The sequence below is a fragment of the Physeter macrocephalus genome, chromosome 19 (genome assembly GCF_002837175.3).
Source record: "Physeter macrocephalus isolate SW-GA chromosome 19, ASM283717v5, whole genome shotgun sequence".
In the NCBI taxonomy this organism is placed as follows: Eukaryota; Metazoa; Chordata; class Mammalia; order Artiodactyla; family Physeteridae; genus Physeter; species Physeter macrocephalus.
Window position 1 is genome coordinate 77,963,000 of NC_041232.1, and position 22,295 is coordinate 77,985,294.

The window sequence follows — 22,295 nt, forward strand, 5'->3', positions numbered from 1 at the left end:
TTTATTTATGAAAGCTTACTTTGTGCTACCCAACCACATCAGAATAATTCAACAATCCTGTGAGTCTTGGTGTTCAGTTCTCTGTTTCTATGAATCTCAAAAGTCATTGCTTAAAAATAGCTAATCCTTGTCTCTGATTGAGGATTAAATTATGAAAAATAAATCAAGCGCATTCTAAGATACAGAAAATGCTCAAATAGAAAAAAAAAAAAAAAACAGCAAAGAAAGGAGCAGGGGTACGTGACAAAAGCAATGTAAATGAATGGTAGTTGCTCTGAATTCCCAATGTGAATTTAGTGTTTTTTTCATATTATTGCCTAATCTTCTTTCTTTTGCTCATTATTTATTTGCTATTCATGACAACATATACACAAGTATTTATTTTATTCCCTTTATGGGGGGATTATTACTAAGAAGAGGGAAAAATATAAGTCATATTAAGTAAATTAATATACTGGATTTTTATGCCATTATCTAATATAACAATACTTTGAGTATCCTTAAATAATCAATCTTCTTTCTGTTCTCAAATATGTTTTGAGGGTGTCATTTCTATGGTTGATTAGTAGCAATAAGGAATGGTATGTAATAATAATGGGAAAAGTAAAATGTTCAACATTTAATTTTGATAGAAACAGTTTCAGTAATAATAATATAAAAATGGCTCAGTATGTTTTGAAAAAAGAATATTAATCAACTCTTTATCCTATCTATATGTATATATAATTTATATGCTACCATAACATCTAAAGTAACAAAAAAAAATCATTGGTAACCAATGAATAAAGCCCCTACATTAATAACCTAAGGAGGTGATGCAAATTAGGAGCTGGTATGGTATGATAGGTGAAAGCCTGGAATCTAGAACTAACTTGCCTGGGTTTACATTATCACCACTTATTATATGTATGACTTCAGGCAAATTGCTCAGTCTTTCTTTGTCCCAGTTTCCTTATTAGTATGCTAGGAGTAACATCAGTACCTTTCTCTTATAATAGAGATTTAAATAACACTTAAAACAACACTTAGAATAACACCTGGAAATGCAAATGCATTTAAAAAAAGAAAAAAAAAAGATTGAGAGAGATTTAAAGGAACAGCTTTATTTATTTTCTTTTTTAACATCTTTATTGGAGTATAATTGCTTTAAAATGGTGTGTTAGTTTCTGCTGTATAACAAAGTGAATCAGCTATATGTATACATAGATCCCTGTATCCCCTCCCTCTTGCATCTCCCTCCCACCCTCCCTATCCCACCCCTCTAGGTGATCACAAAGCACCGAGCTGATCTCCCTGTGCTATGCGGCTGCTTCCCACTAGCTATCTATTTTACATTTGGTAGTGTGTATATGTCCATGCCACTCTCTCACTTCGTCCCAGCTTACCCTTCCCCCTCCCCGTGTCCTCAAGTCCATTCTCTATGTCTGTGTAAAGGAACAGCTTTGTTTGACATATTCAGAAACATCTGAAAGAATACAAATCTCATCATTAATACTTTCCTGTTTGGGACCCGTAGCGTAACTGAATGAAGACCAGTAAGAGGCAGTGACTCCTTTGCAAAGCACAGAGGGGAGCTGAACTCAACACCGAATCTCACCTTAGCGCCCGCTGTCGCCCTGGTCACAGTCTCTCACTCCACCTCCACTTGTTCCTCACCATCATCTTTCAAGCGAGGATGCAGATATAGCATTTGTTAGGATTCCAATCAGCGTTCATTATGCAGTACTCAACTTGGAGATGCTCCGTAGATGATTCTAGTGGATAAAATCTTTGTTGTTTGCTATTTCCTTATGGCGGATGAGTGAACACAAGTGTGAGAAATACGTAGGATTTTCACAGTTCACACTTTTTGCTAGTATGTCCTTTGGTACAGATTTCATTTTCAAGCATTTATGTAAAAAAAATAAAGTAACATGACTGTAGACTATTTTATAAGGTGGGAGAAATTTTTGCTCTTAAAAACTATGTTATTGGGACAAATTATTTTAACAATGTGTGATAATGGTAAGGTAGTATGAATAAATATACCATATGATTTATCAACTTCTAATTTTATTTATATAATCGCTAAAACTTAAAACCTTTTCAATTGATCAGATGAAATTCTGTGTAAATTGAATTTGTCACGTGCAGGTATGTTTTAGGATTTAAACAGAGTTAAAATTAGTTAATTAGCTCCACAGAGGGATAATGTGGAGGTCATCTGGGATAAGAAAGGAGTTTCTGAAAACTGAGGTGGCAGTATGAGCTGGATAATTGCCTAGAAGTTGCCTGAGTCCTAAGATTGGATAGAAGAAAAGGAGATGATAAAAATGTACTCATCAGAGAACATATGGCAACAGGCCCTTAATTGTTTGTTTTTAAAACGAGAAAGGACAGGGGAATGTGGATAGAAGCCAAACTGCAGCTTTTCATTTTGTATCTTCAGAGTTGATGAGAACAATCTGTTTTGTAAGTTAATTTTAAATTCTTAACATAAAATTAGAACTGTGGGTATCAGGCCTTAGATATTACAACGGGTATGAAAGCTTTCTCTTGGAGCCATTAGCACGTTTACTTCACGTTTTCCATGTAGTTCTAATAAAGCATAGAAATAACTTCATTTCTCCATTAGTTACAAAAGTGAGCAAAACCAACCCTTTCTTTTGTGATAGTTTTTGTTTGTTTCTAACATATATATACCTAGAAAAAGTTGCCAGCAAATGTTGTTACTACTTAACAGGTCTTTTTCCAATTAAATGTCACAGAGGAGCGACTTTCAATCAGAACATCTCAGACATAATGTGTAACTTGAGCAATTAATTTTTTCCTTTGGTAATAATGGCACATTACCCTGGAAGGGTGAAGGTGTGCAGGCAGGAAGTAACAGCAAGCGAATTATTGTCCTGAATTAATTCATTTTCTTCTCTCCTTTTTTTTTGTATTATTAACCACAGTCAGCATACTGTACATTACATCCCCAGGATTTATTTATTTTATAACTGGAAGTTTGTACCTTTTAGCCACCTTTGCCCATTTCCACTTCATTTTCTTTTTGGCCATAATATTTCGAGAGTAAGGAGATAAGTCTATGAGCATTCCTAAAGTTAAACTTAATATAATTATAATAATTATTATTTTAAGAATCACAACAGGTAAAAATGTCATGTTTGCTATACATTAAGCCCAGTTAATTATTTATATGTATTTTTTCAGTTAATTCCTCCAATGGTATGATGAGTTATATATCCTTAATATCCCTATTGTACAGATGAATCCCATATATCATCTCTATTCCCTTTCCTAGGACAAAATATTCTACAGATTTGTACCTCTATGTAATCATGAATATATGGTCATTTCCATGTCCAGCCTTATTTCTAGCTGAGATAAACCACTTAGCACTGCAGAAGCCAAAAGAACATATCACATTTTAAATATTAAAATGAATAAGCACAAAGAAATAGCATGAAATAAAGTTGTATAAACTATTTTAACAGGCTTTCAAATGTCCTAAGAAAACTATAAATTATATTTATTTTTTTGTATTTTGCTAATGTTTTCTACTAGTAAGGTGAATTTTAAATTATTCAAACGATATGAAACGACAAATTGATTTGATATGTTAATGTATCCACTTTATCGATTAGTTTGTAACTTGAAAGAAACATCATGAAAATGTTTCATTTTATTCAGTTTTTAAGAAACATTTGCCTTGATCTTTCTTATGCCCACTTTGGCCAAGGTGGTTGTCTCTCTCCCTGTTCCACTTACTCTGCTGAATCTGGACATCTGGTTTCTAGGTGGGGATGGAGAGATGAGAGATAAAGGGCATATAATCAAGGCTGGCTCTATCATAATTTCACAGCCAAAGTCCTGTGTGATGACAGGCATCTGAGTGCTGGCACTCTATTCTGGAGCCCATGCATTGGGTATTTGGAGACATTTTAAGGACCAGAGGTCCCTGTTTCTCCTTAGCCTGTGTGACACAGTCTTTGGATGACTGATTTAAGCTCCCTTTCAGCTTCTACATTCTGTGCAAAATTTCTACACCTGGAACCATTTAACCTATGGGAAACTCATGCAGTTTTGCCTTGCCAAAGGCTAGGAACTGCATTTTTCCCAGTTTTAGCCCTCTCTGTTTCCCTGCCATTTCATATCAGGCAGCTTCCCATCCTTAGAGCTCTCTAGGAAAAAAAGACAGCAAGAAATACTAACATGTCTCAAGGATCTAATTTGTGATTGAGATGCTAGTCTCTAATGTAATTGTGAAATTACAGTTTCCTGGAAGAGGGGATAGATAGTAGAAAGGAGATAGTTGATAGATGGATATGTGGATGGAAGGATGGTTGGAGGGGTACATAGATAGACGTAATTGGATACGTAAAAGCCACATAATCCTTTTCTACATTTATTTCCAGCTTTTAATGTACTTGATATCTAATGCCTATTTATATCACATAAAAGAACATGGGAAGAGATATGGGAACATATGTATATGTATAACTGATTCACTTTGTTGTAAAGCAGAAACTAACACACCATTGTAAAACAGTTATACTACAATAAAGATGTTAAAAAAAAAAAAAAAAAGAACATGAAGCTACCTTGTAGGTTGTTTTGGGTAGCCCTGTGAGCTTAACAATGCATTTGTTACCAAATTGTATTCTAAAATGTGAAGCATAGAATTCTCATGCATCGCAAATGTTTTCCTATTCATGACACTTCATGGGGACTTATTCATATGAAAACTTCTACAGCAATCATCAAAGGATGTGTTTTGACTAAACAGTATAACATTATTACCTTTCCCCAAAACAGGAAATGATATCAATAAGTACAAACAAGTTAAAATACCAAATTCATATAATTTCTAGAAAGATTTTGAAAAATATTACTGTAACCCAGAACTACCCAGTGCTAACCTGGTTTGAAAAATACATTAATTTCACATTAATATTCAACAATGTCAATATGGCTTCTATACAGGACCAAGTAAAATAGATTGGGATTCATTATTACATTCTTTTAAGAAATATTTATTGGTCCCATACCATGTGCTAGAAACAATTTTAGACAAGAACAAATGAAAAAGTCCGACAACCCCTTGCCCAATTAGGGTTTACATTCTAATAAAGGATAAAGGCAATAACAAGAAACATATATATATAATGTACTTGCTACAAGGTAGCTGAGTGATTTGATGCAAAGAAAGGCAGAGCAAGGGACACAGTGGGAGAGAGTGGTCCGGTAGGCCTTTCTGGGGAAGTTGCAATTGATCACGGACTTGAATGAAGTGAGGGAATGAAAAATAGAAATGTTTGGAGGAAGATTGCTTCAGGCCTAGAGCATGGCATTAGAAGAGGTCAGAGCACACAGAGATAAGCAGACACAGGATAATATATGACCTTGTATGTCAGGTCAGAAAACTGATTTATATTTCAAATGCACTGTGAAGCCCTTGGGATCACTCAGTGCTAGAAAAGAAAGGGATCTGTGCATTCCAGCAGAATAATGTCAGCTGCTACGATGTTGGGCTGTTATTTATCGAACTCTAGCGTTTTGTCTGATACTACGTGTGCTTCCTGTTTTACTTATTCTTCACGACAATCGTGTGAAATAGGTAAATTAGACCTCGTTTTACCAATCACAACCTCAGATACGGAAAGATTAGACAGTTCGATAAAGTTCACACAATTATTTAAATAAAAGTGAACTAATTCAAACTCAGATCTGATAGGCTCAAGCTATGTGCTTAGTGAACAACTATTATTGTTAACATTTTCTGATCCCTGTAAAGGATTTCAATATTTTCCTGTTTCAACCACTAGTAATTTAAGACTTACACATAAACCTGTAAGTTAATGAAGGGTGCTATTTAAGTAGTGCAGGTATTAATGCAAAGCTGTGCTATTTCATAAATATCCTCGCATTGATTTACCTTTATTAAAATTTACGAAAATGAGACCTTAATGTCATGTCTTTAGCTTAGGATACAGCTGTGTTCTTGCAACAGCTGTGTGACTAGAAAAAAAGGTTAAAATAGTTATTGAAATATTACCAAGTATAATTTCTAGAAAATTGCAACTTCTCTACTAGAATCAGATAGTATTTTCTTGATATAGTTTAAAAGGACACTTTCTAGACTAGCAAATAGGTATCCAGCCCTGGATCTCTTTTCCTATGTACCCTATGATTGACAATCCTATCATTAACTAAACCAGAATTTATTTTAACACATCTGCCTAGTGCCACTGGACTCAAACACTAAACTTAGTGATGCAGATACTGCATTTTTATAAGGTGTTCATCCAAGTTGATAAGTTGTTTATAAGGCTTTCATTCATGATTGAACTAACTGCAAGCCTCAGAAGACCCTATTTCTTTTTTTCTAATCTGTTTTCCATGGATTGCTTCATCTGCTGTTTATCATACATTCCAGTTCTTCAACCAAGATTATATAGCACTATTTTCTAAATACAGGGTACAGCCATTCATGGAATAATTCATGAAAATTTCCCTAACTATACTCTTTCAATTTTTATGTCAATATGATAGGAATATAAATGTTCTCTCAACCCATACATTTTTTTACTTGCAAGTTTTTACACTTTCTGAATTTTCTTTTGTTTACTGTTCTTACTTTTCCCTAAGTAAATAATGATATGAATATACAAGGATTTACTATAGCCTATGTCCTCTCTACTACATTTAATATCTTCCTAAATTGTTGTATTTCAAGTCTGATTTTCTCAGGCTTTTGTAAAATGGTGATATCTGTGTTGCTGACATAATGGTACCTGATTGATACTGATGAAAAAATTCTCTTCTATTACATGGTATGGATGGTATTGCCTTAAAGTACAGAGAAAAAAATATTGTAGCCATTCAACTACTCCAACTTTAGCTCAAAATTATTTCAAATACTTGATTAGAACATATATGGTCAATTTGGTTCAGCTCAGTTTCACATGCTATTAATAAAAAATGAACACATAAAGCTACTTTGAGGACACAGTATTCACTATTTTCTTTCTGTTCAACCTGTGAATTTTGAATTCCACTTTGATTTGGATAGAATAATAAGAATCATTCTTATAAGGTTGATTAAAATTAAAGTGTTTTATTATCTTACTATCTAATGTTACCTTAAAGCTTTATGTCCAGCAGCTTAGCATACTTCCTTCATAATGTTACAATAAAAGTAACTATTGTACCTAATTTTATATTCCATAATAAAAAAAAAGACACAGAAGAATCAGTTATAGTCTAATCTCTTAATTAAAAAGGAAATGCTGAGAATTTTATCATGTTTTATTTTATGCATGGTAAGAGCAGGGCAGCCGATCATAACATTTAGGATGATATTAACTCCAGCTTGAATCCAGTACTCCTTTCATTTATTTCTATTATTTTTAGTAGCAATAAAATTAAAAATCTAAAACTAAAACTAAAATTAAAAAATTTTCACAATTTCTACCATTTTCTTAAAGTTCAAATTTAATGTTGAGTAAATGTTGATATGTGTTTTGTCATAGTATTGTGACATGATAAAGATGCATTTTGGATATATAAGAAAATAACATATGAAAATCTCCTAAACAAAGTCTATGCCCCTTTTTTTATATAAAGCTGTAATATCAAAGAGAATACAAATTTACACTCTATCTTTGAGTAATTAACAGATACCAGGCATCTGTCTAAATTTGAAATCAGTTTTAAAATGTGGTCTTGATGACATTTTTAAAATATCAAACTAGAATGAATCATAGACTCTCAGTCAGAAGCTTGCTTATTCATAGAAGAGCAATAGTTTTTAAAAGATGTATATAACCACCGAGATTCTCCTAGGTGTTTATCTCTGTAGAGTATCAGGAGCTTAACACACATAAACTCTTCACTCTTACTTTGTAAGATTTAAAAAATGGATAAATGAAATAATATTAAGACAATCTAGTTCAGGGCCCTTTTCACATTAAACTTTCAAAAATTTTGAGAATTTGTATTGGATGGTACTGAAACAATGTCAGAGAGGAGTATTTCAGGGGCACACTAGAGCTGGCCTGCATTGGCACCTGAAAGCTGATTGTTAGCTCCACTTCCCATACCTGCAGTCAGTGACAGTGTATGGGTAGCTTGAAATAACCATGGGATACTTACCCCAAGAATATCAGAAAACATTACAAATTGGGTCTTTTCCTTTTTCCAGAGAACCGGAGTATACAGCTCTTTACCAAGAGACTCCCAGTTTGCCCAAATACACATTAGCATTTTTAAAAATTTATTAATAAAAAAGCCCTAATTATTTGACTGCATAGCAGAACCAAACATGCATGCTAATCTTTTAAAGCGAGGTCCCAGTTCATTAAGGTAATCATAGTTTTCATCCTGATCAAAGACTGCTGACCCTAAGGAGCTCAGGGATCCAGCTAAGGACCCTGTCCCCTCAAAAGCATAGGTCTGGAGGGAGTCAAAAGGAGGAGCACACGGATCAGTGTTAGCCTCTTCGAGCTTTTCTAGAATGAATTTCCTGAATACGGCACTATCTGGGCCAACCTGCAAAGACTGCCTGTACAGGCTCCGAATCTCCACCCTGGTGGTTCTCCGAGTCTTGCGTTCCCGCATGACCGTGCCTCCCTGCAGCTCCGCTATGTCAAATGCCTCTGTATCCTCCTCTCCGCCACCTTCATCATCATATCGGAATATATTCTCTCTGAAATCTTCACCTTTCTCAGGAAATAGAGTCTGTTTCCTTCGTTGTTTCAGACCTAGGTTCAAAAAAATAAACCCTGTCAAAGAGAGCATACAAGAACATTAATTAACACAAATATAATACAATATTATATATTATAAATACATATGATTCATATTACCCATAATATTACTATTATATTATAAATATATAATATATAATAAATATATATTAGTATGTTATCATATATTTATACTAAGCACATTATTATTGTATGTTACAATATTTTATATTATATATTATACATAAATGTATAATTTACTATTTAATAAATATTATATGTCATAATATATTATATAAGATATTGTTAAATATTGTTATTTACAATAAACTATGTAATTCTTGCTTCTGTTACAAGCTCAAGACATAAGCTTCGATTTTCTGATTATATGACATAAAGATATATTTGCTATTGAAAATTTACTGAAGGGACTTGCAGAATGACAAGGAAGTATAACCATCTTTCTGGCTGATGGTTTAAAGTAGAAAAACATCGTAAAAATATAGTGAATTGTTTATGATGATCAATTTAAGATTAAAAATGTTATATTTTTCTTATATATTGAAAATAGAACAAAGCAGAATGAAGGAACATTTTCCAATCTATATGCATCTGCCAATCTCAGTAACCAATGATCCATGTTAGTGGAAGTTAAGCACACAGAACTGATTTGATTTTCGCCATTGAGACAAACTCTGTGGCATAATTATTTTCTAAGTTAATATTTATTGACTACAAAGTATGTACCAGTCATTTTTCTGAAAGCTTTACATTTTTTCATTGATTTGTTATGATACCCATATCTTATTATAATTCTCTATTAAAGATAAGGAAACTGAAGTGCAGAGAGATTAAATCACATACCCAGAGTCATACAGCTAGCAAATAAAAAGCTGGTATTCAAAACCAGAAAGTTGGTTCAGAATCCGTGCTTTGTTATACAATATTAATTTCAGAAATTCCAAACCTATCAGGTTTTTGAATCATAACACTGGTATGCCCACATTGATCAATTATATAAGATAATTTTAGCATTGTGTAGAAATAGAACAATTTCAGAATGCTTTTTTAAATTTTAAAGAAAAGTGCATGTGTATATGTGTGTGTTTGTGTGTGTTTCATGGATAGCCAGTCCTTACACAATCTTGGATCTTATGTAGCTGTTCAGCATTTCATCTATAAGAATTGAAACAAACAGGAAGTGATGTTATTAATATTATCACAAAGAGAAATACATTAGGCAATATTTTATATAAATCTTACATTTAAAGAAATTGAAATAGTGTTCTTGAAATAAGGCCATCGTGTTTGAATCCAGGCACTGTACTTTAATACAGCAGAGGTATATGGTTGAAATAGAAAGGGATCTAATAAATAATTTTTCAATCTATGAAAATTGAAGAGCGTATTCATGAAACTTTCACAGGAAACTGCTGACTACTGGTTTACCCCGATTTCCCACCTTCTCAGTATTACTCGTGCCCTTGACTGTGAGGCTGCCCTTGGTTTTTACTTGCAGGGTTTCGGGACTAGGTTTAGTTCTGTACCAGTGAGTAATTTAGTACTTGCATCCTGCAAACATTATACTGTTTTTACTACTTCTTGCTTCTGATATCTAGCTATGTAGCTCTAAATTCAGTTTTATGATCAAAGATCATTAAAAATAATTTTGAAAAACTGAAGCTAGGTAGAAATGAAGGGTAACTTTGAATGGTAAAAAAGGAATTGTAAAAGAGGAAAGCTTTGAGAAAGACGAGAAGAGTGAAGGCAAAGCAAATCCTGAAACGTTGTGTATGTCCCTTTGGGCAGTGAGTTTGGGATTCCAGAACCCATGGCTGATACCATTGCTGTCAACACTCAGTAAAGTTGTGTTGGCTTTGATGTGAAGTTATGAGGGAAAGCAAGAGAAGGGTATAGATTATATATATTGGTATGTTAAAGAAAGGGAAAAAGTTATGCTAGATGCATGTAGTTTTGAAAGCCTGGCTAAAACATTTGGGGCCTCATTTGCCTTATCCGTAAAATGAGTATAACTTATCTCCTTGTGAAAACAACAGCAGCAACAAAAACAAACAAAAACAGGTGGAGCTATTTTACTATTTCTTTTGTGTTTAGCACTTTAAGTAAGACCCTCTCTTTTACATTTTCTCATCTTAACATTTACTTCCTCAATGCTCCTAGGCTCCAGTGAGCTGCAGTATCAGGTTGGATAGAGGTGTGTTATGGTTATGTAATCTTAGCACTTCATTTACTAGCTGCATGGCCCTTTGTAAACCATATAACTCTTGGAATTTCACTTTCTTCATCTATACAATGAAGGTGATAATAGTTGCCACTTCTTAAGGTTATCTTGACGATCAAACTGCATAATTTCTGTAAAGCACTTAGGACAGTCTCCTGGAGTATAATAAGCACTCAATGGAATCTCACCATTATTATTACTAATTTTTATATTGCTACATATGTTGCAATGTGTGTGTCCAGAACACTCTTAAAAGGATGTGCACAGGTGTACTCATATACTCATAGAATTCAAGGATCATCTATTTTCAACCTGAAGTGCATATTCACTCTTTTTTTATTCACTCTACTTGAGTTTAGAATTGTAACCCATTAAGAAGGGCAAGTAAATGCAGACACACACACAAGCCCACACATACCATTATAATGGAATTAACTCTTTTCTATATTTATCATGTTACTACCAATAAATGAAGATATGCTCAGTTCACACAACTTACCACATATTATCATAATGCATATCAGAATAGCAATTATGACTTCTGTCCTGAACCCCATGGAAAGCATAAGATCCTTATTACTGCAGGTCTGTGTGCTACCAGTGTCATCACAGGCACAGACGTGTATGGTAAGGGTGTTTGTGCTTGTAAGTGATGGGATTCCATTGTCAGCAATTAGGATGGATACGTAGAAGATAGGCTCTTCTTGAAGGCTGAAACCAGTTCTATTAGTCAAAATTACAGCTGTGTTATCTAAAACAAAAATCCATATGCATGATTTTTTCAATAATACAAAAGAAATTCATACCAGTTAAATGTACTAGAGGCAGCAGTGTAGAGATCAAATAAGTTCAAATAGGGAAGAGCAAATTTCTGATGAAAAAGACAAGAGATCAACTCAAAAAGTCATTATTCATTTTGACATTGCCTAAATCCCAATTTAAAAATTAGATAAAGTATATGGTCAGTTCCAAAATGTTTTTTGATAAATATATGAAACGTACATGTGGAACACAGAAAAGAAAACAGCATTTTAATTAGATATCAACAGTAAATAGGGGGTACTAGCATTAAATTTATAATGACAGTATCATTTGGGTTAAATACTCATGACAGTGCTTTTTCTAATAGAAACTCATTATTTTCACAAATACTATAAATATACAAGATTTTCAAGTCATCTCCCTATCACAGCAAGTGATCTCAAATAATGTATTTACTAATAAGACAAAAGAATTAATTTTACTTGGTGTAAAAGATTCTATTAGAATGTTTCATTTCATTTTGACATTATTAACCCCTTTTCTACTTAAATTTCAGAGAATTGTTAAACCTTGGTAGTACTGATTAATTCACCTAGACAGAACATTCAAAAAATTAACAAAAATAAACAATATATACTTCAACACATTTGAAATTGCTTTTCCCTCAATCCCCAAATATTCTAAATAGTCTTTTCCAGGGCAGTTTATTGTGTCTCAGTACTAGTGTTTCCTCCCGACTTGACTTTGATTTTTGGTATTGGCATTCCCTGAAATATTTTCTGTGGCAATCAAACAAATTTTAGAAGACACAAACAAATAAATGGAAACATATACATGGAAGACTTTGAAATAGGCAAATGCAAATAAATGGAAGTCTTTTGAAATGTATGCCTACTTATGACTTTTCCCAAATCACCTTTTAGAAACTAATTCTCGGGCTTCCCTGGTGGCGCAGTGGTTGAGAATCCTCCTGCCGATGCAGGGGACGCGGGTTCGTGCCCCGGTCCGGGAAGATCCCACATGCCCGGAGCGGCTGGGCCCGTGAGCCATGGCCGCTGAGCCTGCGTGTCCGGAGCCTGTGCTCCGCAACGGGAGAGGCCACAACAGTGAGAGGCCCGCGTACCGCAAACAAACAAACAAACAAACAAAAACTAATTCTCCATCATGCTCTTGAAGTCTATAAAACTCTTGTGATTTTATTCACTAGGCAGATTGAAGAGGTGAGAGAGTTTATATATTTTTGGTATGTATTTCATTAAATTCCTTGTAACCTCAAACATTAAACCAAATCAATTATTCTCTTTATGTTTCAATATATTTATTTTGTCCCACTAACTTATTTTATATTTACATAAAGAAATCTAACCTACAGCTTATTTCTTATATTGATATTTGCATTTTTAAAAATTCTAAATCTGTTTGAGTTTCCTTCACTGGGGAATTTGACAAAGGCAAAAGGGAAAGAACGTGTCTGCATTTATTCTCCCATAACAGATCTCCCCTTATATGGAGCTTAAACTCAGTTGTAAGGAAGGACAGCTGCAGGTGTTTGGTTATAGATGCTTGAGAAATGAATCCTACGGTGTTTCATATCTCTGAGATATGAAGCAAAATTAGAACAGAAATCCATGTAACGACAAAAAAAATATTTTACTCAACTGAAGGAAAAAAGAACAGAGTGGCTTTGTAAAAAGTTATTCCCCTTCTATATGGAAGGAAAAGGAATTCTGTCCCTCTGTACAAAATCCTTTAGAACATTTTGTTCTCAGGCTTATATAATCACTTCATTTTGAAGGAAAAAGAATAGCCTTAAGCCAATTCCAAATACTTATAGCTCCTAATTAATGACTCCAAATATCTTTCAATCAATCAAGCTAACATGATTATATATCATTTTCTTCCCCAGACATGGGTTGAAGTTTGAGTTATGTGAAGACATGAAAGGAACCATGGTGTCAGAACTGCAATTATATTTGTAAGGTCATTCAGACTTTACAGGGGCCTATAGCCAATGATGACTTGAAAAAGTGCTTCTAATTTAAAGAAATCCAGTGGGAAATGGGGCTTATATTTCCAGGACACTACTTTGAGTTTTGTTTCCAATTTCCATTGCCACTCCTTGCTTTATTTCTCAACATTATCATATTTCAGGTATAGTATAAAAAGTAATGCTACAAATTTCCTTAAAATTAAACAAGATTCTCGAAGAAGAATGGATAGAAAGCTATTATGAGTGAATGGCATTACCTTGATTATCTATGATTGTAAAATGTGAGTTATTTTCTACCACAGATACATTAAAGTAAAAGTGGTGATCTTCTATGGATTCATCTCTATCCACTGCACTGATGGTCTGAATCACCTAGAAAAAAATAAGGATAAGTTTTTTTATATTATATTCAGAAAAATGATCATTATCATTATTATATTCTTATTATGATTTTAAATTATTATTAGCTTTTATTAAAATTGCTTTACCAAAATCTTTATGGATATTGCAGAGGATATCTCAAACTGGTGGAGAATATGAAAATATTTTTTCAGGTTAAAAATATGTTTACTTGCTCCTTTCAAAAGAACATTTTAATATTACATAATAAATAAACTCTTGTTAACAGATGAGAAGATTTCCATAAGCTAAGTTCGTTAGAAAACATCCTCCCATCCTTCCTGCCTGGATTTCTCCCTTCCTTCCTTTTTTCCTTCTCCCTTTCTTATCTGAATACCAACCACTATGATTTGCTGAAGTTATGTATTTCCTGCTTATATTGACAGAATAACTGTGGTAAGCTTATTGTCTTACTAGAGTATTTGCTAAAGTAATGAGCTTTTAAATTGATTTGAGGAAGTAATGCATTTAAAGCTTAGGGGCAATGTACATGATTTCCTTGACCCACAAAGATTATAGGAAAAGTGTTCCACATCAAATAAATCCCTCTTTCTATCTCAGATCATAAAAAAGTGAAATAATGCAACTATGAAAAAATCACAATTAGTTCTTTGCTTTCAAGACATGAAAGTGTCAGTCAAGTAGTTAATTATTGTCAAAAAAGAGATATGCTGTCAAGATCAAATAATGAGATTGTGATTAATTCTGGAAATTAAAGTAAATTGACTATAGAAGTTATTGTTTTGAATTTTCTACAATGAAAATGCTTTTAACAATGTGTCAAACAAAAATATCCTTAGTTACAAGATGACAGACCCATAATTTATAATGTTACACTTCAAAGGGTATCTCCCCACATGCATGAAGAACCTTGTGAAACTAATGCAATTTGTACATTATTTCTCTACATTGATTTATCTTTTCCCTCATAACATGTTCCTAATTAAATCACAATCATGTGGTGTTAATTAAATAATCTAATAAAAGAAAACATTTTTATTCAATCCATGCCTACAATAATAAATGTACATCGTATGAGGATAATGATTTTATTCTGGGTTATTATAAGATTTTGTATAGCCAGGGTGAAGGGCAAGGGCTTGGAAGTCTGATACTCTGAATTCTGTCTTTATCACTTAATTTCCTAAGTTTAAAAACTGGAGATACTTTTTTTTTTTAACTTTTTAATTTTTTTGGCTGCATCGCACAGCTTGCATGTGGGATCTTAGATCCCTAACAGGGATCAAACCTGTGCCCCCTGCACTGGAAGCACGGATTCTTAACCACTGGACCGCCAGACGATTCACTTTGCTGTACCCCTGAAACTAACACAACATTATAAATCAACTATGCTCCAATAACATTTTTTTTTAAATGGAGATACTAATACTTAACTTTTAGGATTCATTTTTAGGATTCAATGTCTTAGCTTGTCAAATTGCTTGTCGTATAAGCAGTACACATTTTTATGTGTTTTCTTTGGGAAAACATTGTCTTGTTGGGACTTGCATAGGATGGTGTCCTGAATACTGTAATAGTAATCTTGTTATATATACATTTGCTCAATTAAGATGGATAGCAAATTGTAAAAAAAACCACGTTTATCTTGTTGGCATATGCAGCCTTGAGTTTTAGACAAGGAATAATTTATCTTACCACCTGACTTTCTGTTTTAGACACATGCCTCTGACTAAATGTTGAAAATGTTTTCCTTTCCTGTATGAAGGCTCAAGAACACAAGAGAGATTTTGACTTTGTATATATTTTTAAATACTTTTAAAACCAAACTACCCTATACATATGTATAGGTAAGTGGAATATGTACTGGTTTCTCTGGCGCTTTTCAATGAACATACCTCCACTTATAAATTGCTTTGTAAGCTGGGTTTCCATATGTTTTATTGGGTTCCACCACTTCACAAAAATAGGAACCCACTGACATAACACAATCAGTCACACAGTGGGTATCATTAATTCTACTGAACCAAACTTGAACACGTATATTTTTCTTGAAAATGCAGATCTTTTAAAAGGGGTCAACATTAATATACCTTCAAGTCTTGAGTGAGGATATTGATTTTTCATTTTAATATAACAATGGAAAGTTTTTCATTTTAATTTTCAAATAAAATTCTAAGAAAAATCCCTATTTGTTGCATTGGTTAGATTTCTAAACTATATACTTATATCTACTTACCTGGAGCCTATCTCTGGCCTTACACATTTATGAGAGAAGCAAAGAAATCAAAATGCAAAGCTCATACAAAGAACAGCTGGGTTATGACAAATTCTGAAATTGTAGCTTTCTCATTTCGCTTTGTTCTCTGGGCAGAATTTTGTCCAATTTCCCTCTGACACAATACATGTGATTTCCTGTCTATACTACTTTGAAGTCTACAATGGGAATATATTTTGTAAGCATAGAGAACCTAACAATAACCACCTTTCACTGAGAACTCACCTATTGGCCGGGGTTTGTTCTATATATTACCATAGCTGATCTTTGCAACAATCTTGTGGAATAAACCTTATCATTGTCCCAACTTTATATTTTCTTATATTAAGCTTCAAGTCAGTTATATATCTTAGGTAGGTAAAATTGCTGGGTCAGAATTTGAATGTAAGATGATGCAACAGCTGGTGTGAAATATGAGTAGTATATGTGCCCCTCAGAGCCTTTTTTTCAACTTTATTTAGATATAATTGACAAATAAAATTGTAAGATATTTAAAGATAATCAAGGAAGACATATAATCATTTTCCTTCTATTAATTACCTTTCATTACGGCTTTTTTTTTAAAAGAGGCACCCATGGACCAGCTTACTAAAATGTCATTCCCAGATTAAATAACCTGATTTTAAATCAGTCCAATACTCATTTCTCCACAAACTATAGGTATGGCCTTTGTTAAACATGGAACTTTTTGAAAGCTAGTCAATAAGCAAGTGTTATGTACTGTGATTTGGAGCAAACAACTCAATCGAGTCTGTTACCTTACCTCTAATGGCAGATATCAGTGAAACCTACTTCCAAGGTTAGTTGAGGAACACATTTTTGAATTATTATGAACTATAAATTGAATTATAAACTATAAATCAATACACAGGTACTGAGTATCAATTGATGTAAATTATTAATTCCTTGAAATGTGCTTAATAAACAATTTCTCTCAATGCAAGCTATATTAACCAAAAAGTAGGAGTTGCAGTAAATGAGTATGTGGAAGGATTTTTAAAAATCTTATCGAAATTGCTTGCTTATCTAGTCAGTCTAGGTATTTGTTCTTTACATCAAGCTATAAATGCAAATTCTTTCTCCTGTCAAGACATTGTCAACAAATATGAACAAGACTGTCAATTCTTATAGTACTTCCATATCAGATTCCAAATCAGATCTGTTTGACAAAATAAATCTATAGAATTCAAAAAGGTTGTTGAACACCTGTTCAAAAGGTCAAAGTGCTAATTAATAAAATAATAGAGCCACAAGAGAATTGAGTCTGTAGTCTGTTTTCTTTCTTTGTTTAGAATGTTTTTAGGGGAAAAATATTGAGATGCTCATGATATGCTAATATTTTGGTCCTAGACAGAGGCAGAGCTACTCTGTTCTAAAAAAATAAGTTTTCACAAAATTTTATTAGATGTATTTAAAAGCCGTAGATATTGCAATGTTTTGCCATTAACTTGTAGAAATCTACCCATATTCTGTTAAAAATTATACATTATTAGATTTTTAATCTCAATATATTTATTTTTTATTTTCCTTTGACAAATTAATTTTTAATTCTTTATAATTGCACATAAAATCATCATATATAAATTTAAAATTAAATTATGAAAATATCTAATTAATATCCCAAATGTATCCATTTAACAAATATTTCATTGACACTTGGAACATGCCACGTCATCTCAGGTCTGGGTGTGGGTCAAGAGTGTCTCTCTCACCACTGTTTACATTCTAGTGGAACAGAGGTAGAAGCAGGACTGCAAACTTAGAGGGTTGAGTAAGGACCTACTGCCTAAAGTACAGAATAAAAGCATATAATAAAACACCTAAAGTACATAATACTTAAACTCTTGGGGTCAGAGGACCTGGCATCTAAACTGAAATTAGATTTTACTTCAGAGTTGATCGGTGGCCACACAGACATTTATTTAAGGAGGGCATTTTACGGAGTTTGGACTTCACACCAATGGCCACTCACAAGTTTTAAACTGGGAAAGACAAAATTATTTTTATTTAGAATCCCAAATTATTGGGGGAAGTTTTGCATTTTAAAAGGCTCATTCTATGGACATCCTTAGTGTGGGTATGAAAGTAGAAAACCTAGTTAGCAAGCTTGGGAGCAACCGGTTGGTAAACAAAACTCCTGGATGTGCTATACAAAAAGACAGCAACAATCAGTGATAGGATGTAAGTTATTTTAAATGAAAAGGTACATATAAATTACTGAAGTGTTTGCATAAACTGAAGATGGTACGACATGCTTCCAGATGGAGATACAGTTTCCCAGGTCCCCAATTTTCTCTAAGGGTATGTCGATGTCACCAAAGTAAGGTCTTTTTATCATTTCTAAGAAGGCACACAATATATTCTTCTGACCATTGCCGCAAAACTTAAAACTGACTGTCATAGAAGCGGTTTACGTGCCTACAGGCTTACCTAACGATAACCAATGAACAACCGTAGTATATCTCTGCATGTCGGCTGTGAGATCGGATAATTCAACATTTGATTTTACAGGAATGTCCCTCAGCAGAACTAAGGTTCACTGTGCAAGTGTTGTTAGGCCCTTGTGAGCTTAGTAAGAATGGGGATAGAGTACGATTGACAGATTAGAGAAAAATTTAGGAGATGGAATCAACTGAACTTAATGATTGATTGGATGTAAAGAATAAAAGCCTAGAAAGAATTAACGATAATATCCATTTGCCTTTCTTGCACGACTTGGTGAATTGTAGTAATTTTGCTGGGGACACTGTAAAAAAAAAGGCGGGCTTGGGAACAAATCTGGTGTGACCATAGGACACCTGAGTAAGTATTTTCTCTAATTAGTTGGACATATAGCTTAAAATACAAGAGAAAGAACTGGCATAAAGATCTAGAAGTCACTTGAATATGAACTGTATTTAAGACATATTTGTGGAGGATAGCAGGAAGAGTGAGTCTGAAAAAAATGAAAAGTATAGGACACAAGAGAGAAAGGAAGATGAAGAGAAACCAGGGATCACACTGTGGGATCACAGAAATTTAGTCAAAAGAATACTTCTACATGGAGACAATGTAAATGTCTTTACACTAGGCAGTGTATTGGTATGAAAGAATCTAAAAATCACCGCTATTACACTTTACTTCTGGAAAAGAGATTTGGTATAAGTCAAGATAATGGGAATCATTAATTTAAAAAATAACTATTTACACCAAACAGAAAAGACAAATTGCCCTAATGTCAGCTCATTTATTATATTCATATTTTGCAAATCAATGAAAAATTTTCTCCTTCCTCTCCTCCCCATCCTGGCCATTTACACATTAAGAACAGAAAGAAAACTTCTGTTTACCCACATAGGTCATTAAGGAAATGTCTGATTTCCTCCAGAATACAGTGCAGCTATTCTGGTATTTTGATTTTCTATAATGAATGTTATTATCTACCCAAAGCAGATAGATATAGGAGACCTTTTAACTTGTCATTTTGTCCAGCTGTTTGAGCCTATGGGAAATGGGATGGGAGTGATTTTCATAGTATGAGAAAACATATAAAATATTTCCCTTTTGATTTTTAATTCATTACATGTGAAAATCACAATATTCTGTATATATTGTGTCAAATAAACATTAAAATTAATTCCATCAGTTTCTCTTTGACATACTAAAAACTTTAATTGTGATAAGAGCACTTAACGTGAGATCGACCCTCTTAACACATTTTTAAGCATCGTTAACTATAGAGACAATGTCGCATGGAGATTTCTAGAGCTTATTCACCCAGCTTAACGGAAACGTTATGCCTGTTGGATAACAACCTCTCCTCTTTTTAAAATATTTTTAAATGTGGCTTTAAGAAAATTTAAAATTCTGTCATATTTCTTTGTCAGTATTTTACTAGATAATCTTATCTTCTCAAATAAATTTTCTTCTTTTCAGTAACTCTGTTTTGTATGTATTTTATATATTATTGTGTGGACCTAAGCTTCAGAACACTATGCATTGCTAGTGTGGAAAGCAGGAATTCCTTTCTCATTACTGTTTTAAATTATGCTACCATGTGTGTTTCAGTATTAAGTGAGATTTTGACTATTGATTTGAGTACATTATTTCATTCTTACTATTTATATTACGTGTGCATTTTGACCCATTTTATTTGTAATCCAAAATTTAAGTTTTTGTCAAAGGACTTCTTAGCATCAAATGAAAAGTTTACACATATTTTTACATTATGTGTATATCACTATATCTAAGGAAAATATTAATAAGTTTAAAAATATTGTTTTGTTATTCTCCTAAAAATCTGAATATGTTTTCTCTTATGGATTGGGCTTTTGGTGACATATTTAAGAACTCTTTGCCTAGCCACAGAAGAGAATTTTTTCTCCTCTGCCTCTAAAAGTTTTGTTGCTTTAGGTTGACATTTAAATATATGATACATTTTGAAATAATCTTTGTATAAGGTGTGAGGTTAAGGTGGAGTTTTCCATTTCCTCCCTATGAATACCCATTTGCAACAGCAAAATTTGTTGAAAAGACTTGAGAATTTAAATGTATTTGTGTATCTTCTCCCCAATACTGCTCATATCATCCAGATTTTCAAATTATTAGAACACACAAATATCATATTATAAAATAGGGAATTAATTTTTACTCCTGTTTATCTAATTATTCTTTCTTTTGCTTGATTTGCATTCTCAAAGGTATCATTTCATTGTCTTTCAAACAATAGTTTTGAAATAAAATAATTTGGTAAACAAATATTAACTTAAAGAAAGAAAAATGACAAATGCAATTTATTGAATTATTGCTCCAGAGATTTAAAAAAAGCTTAATGTTTCAAACCAATCAAAATAAATCAAGAATCTGACCAAAAAAACTCCAATAAAAAAAACCCCAACATCAATAATATGTTTATATTGGTTTTTGTAACTTTCAATTTTTATTTTATAAGTAATGGTTTCCTTTAAGCATTGAATGAGAGACATTAACCTGCTTCCACCCTCATCTGCATACACAGTGACAGTGTTGTTTCTATGCACTATCCAGTGTACACAGATGACTCATAGCTCATCAGAATCTCTTTAGAAGGGTATGGGCCCCATGTTAAGAACTTGTAATGTATGACACTACTCTTAAATGTTTGCTGCTGTTAGTATTTACAAAATTACTTTGAATAAAGTTCATTTCTACCAATTTTCTCATTTAATAGTATTTTTAAAGTATTTTGTCTTTACTAAACCCTTTTGTAGAGCAAAAGTTGTATCATTCTTTTTCATATGAGGAGACTGGTATTCAGCACGGTTAGATTAACACTGAATGCAGTTAGTGTGGATGAGTTTAGTCAAGCTCTCTTGCTCTTCCACCAGACAATGTTTCTGTTATTGCTGCTTAACTGTCGCTGTTGATGTTTCATTCCCACAGGAGGGGAAACATATTTGAATTACATAACTGATTTTTAGACAATAAAAAATACCAATCAGTCCATACCATGCCCCAAATTAACACTAGAAAACAAACATTCATTGCAATCCTCTCTAAAGGACCGCTTTGTCTCTCAAAAACATGAAAGAAAACAAGATAGAACAAATAAAAAACAAAGGACAAAAGGTAGAGAATAAAGGGAAGAAAAATTATTTTGCTATCCTTTTCATTTTTTCTCAAACGCTAAGAGAAGCAAATCCATCAAACTTACACAAATACACACAGTTATCATTGGAAAGCTGTGTACATGTATTGCTTAAGACTAAATTAAAAGTGTAGTAGACAATGCCACTCAAAAGAAAACAAATAAAAAACTAGAGAAGCCTGAGTTAATAAATACTTTCTTTTTTTTTTTGACTCTGTGGTCACTTTGATGCCAAGAATGATAATTAGCTGGAAAGAAAATGGCTTGTTGTTTAGATTTCTGACGTTCTAGCACAGTTAAGCAATCTTCAGTATCTCAAAATAAATTCA

At 33.0% G+C, this 22,295-nt stretch overlaps 1 protein-coding gene across 1 annotated transcript in view; it reads right to left on the reverse strand.

Moving 5' to 3' along the window:
* CDH19 (cadherin 19) overlaps positions 1-22,295 on the reverse strand; it is a 116,366-nt gene that overhangs the window by 19,702 nt on the left and 74,369 nt on the right. Inside the window, exons 10-12 of the mRNA XM_024133955.3 lie at positions 13,984-14,098; positions 11,474-11,725; positions 8,536-8,768 (exon numbers count right to left, since the gene is read on the reverse strand). Of these exons, the coding sequence (XP_023989723.2) occupies positions 8,536-8,768; positions 11,474-11,725; positions 13,984-14,098 (600 nt within the window). The remainder of the gene's footprint in view (positions 1-8,535; positions 8,769-11,473; positions 11,726-13,983; positions 14,099-22,295) is intronic.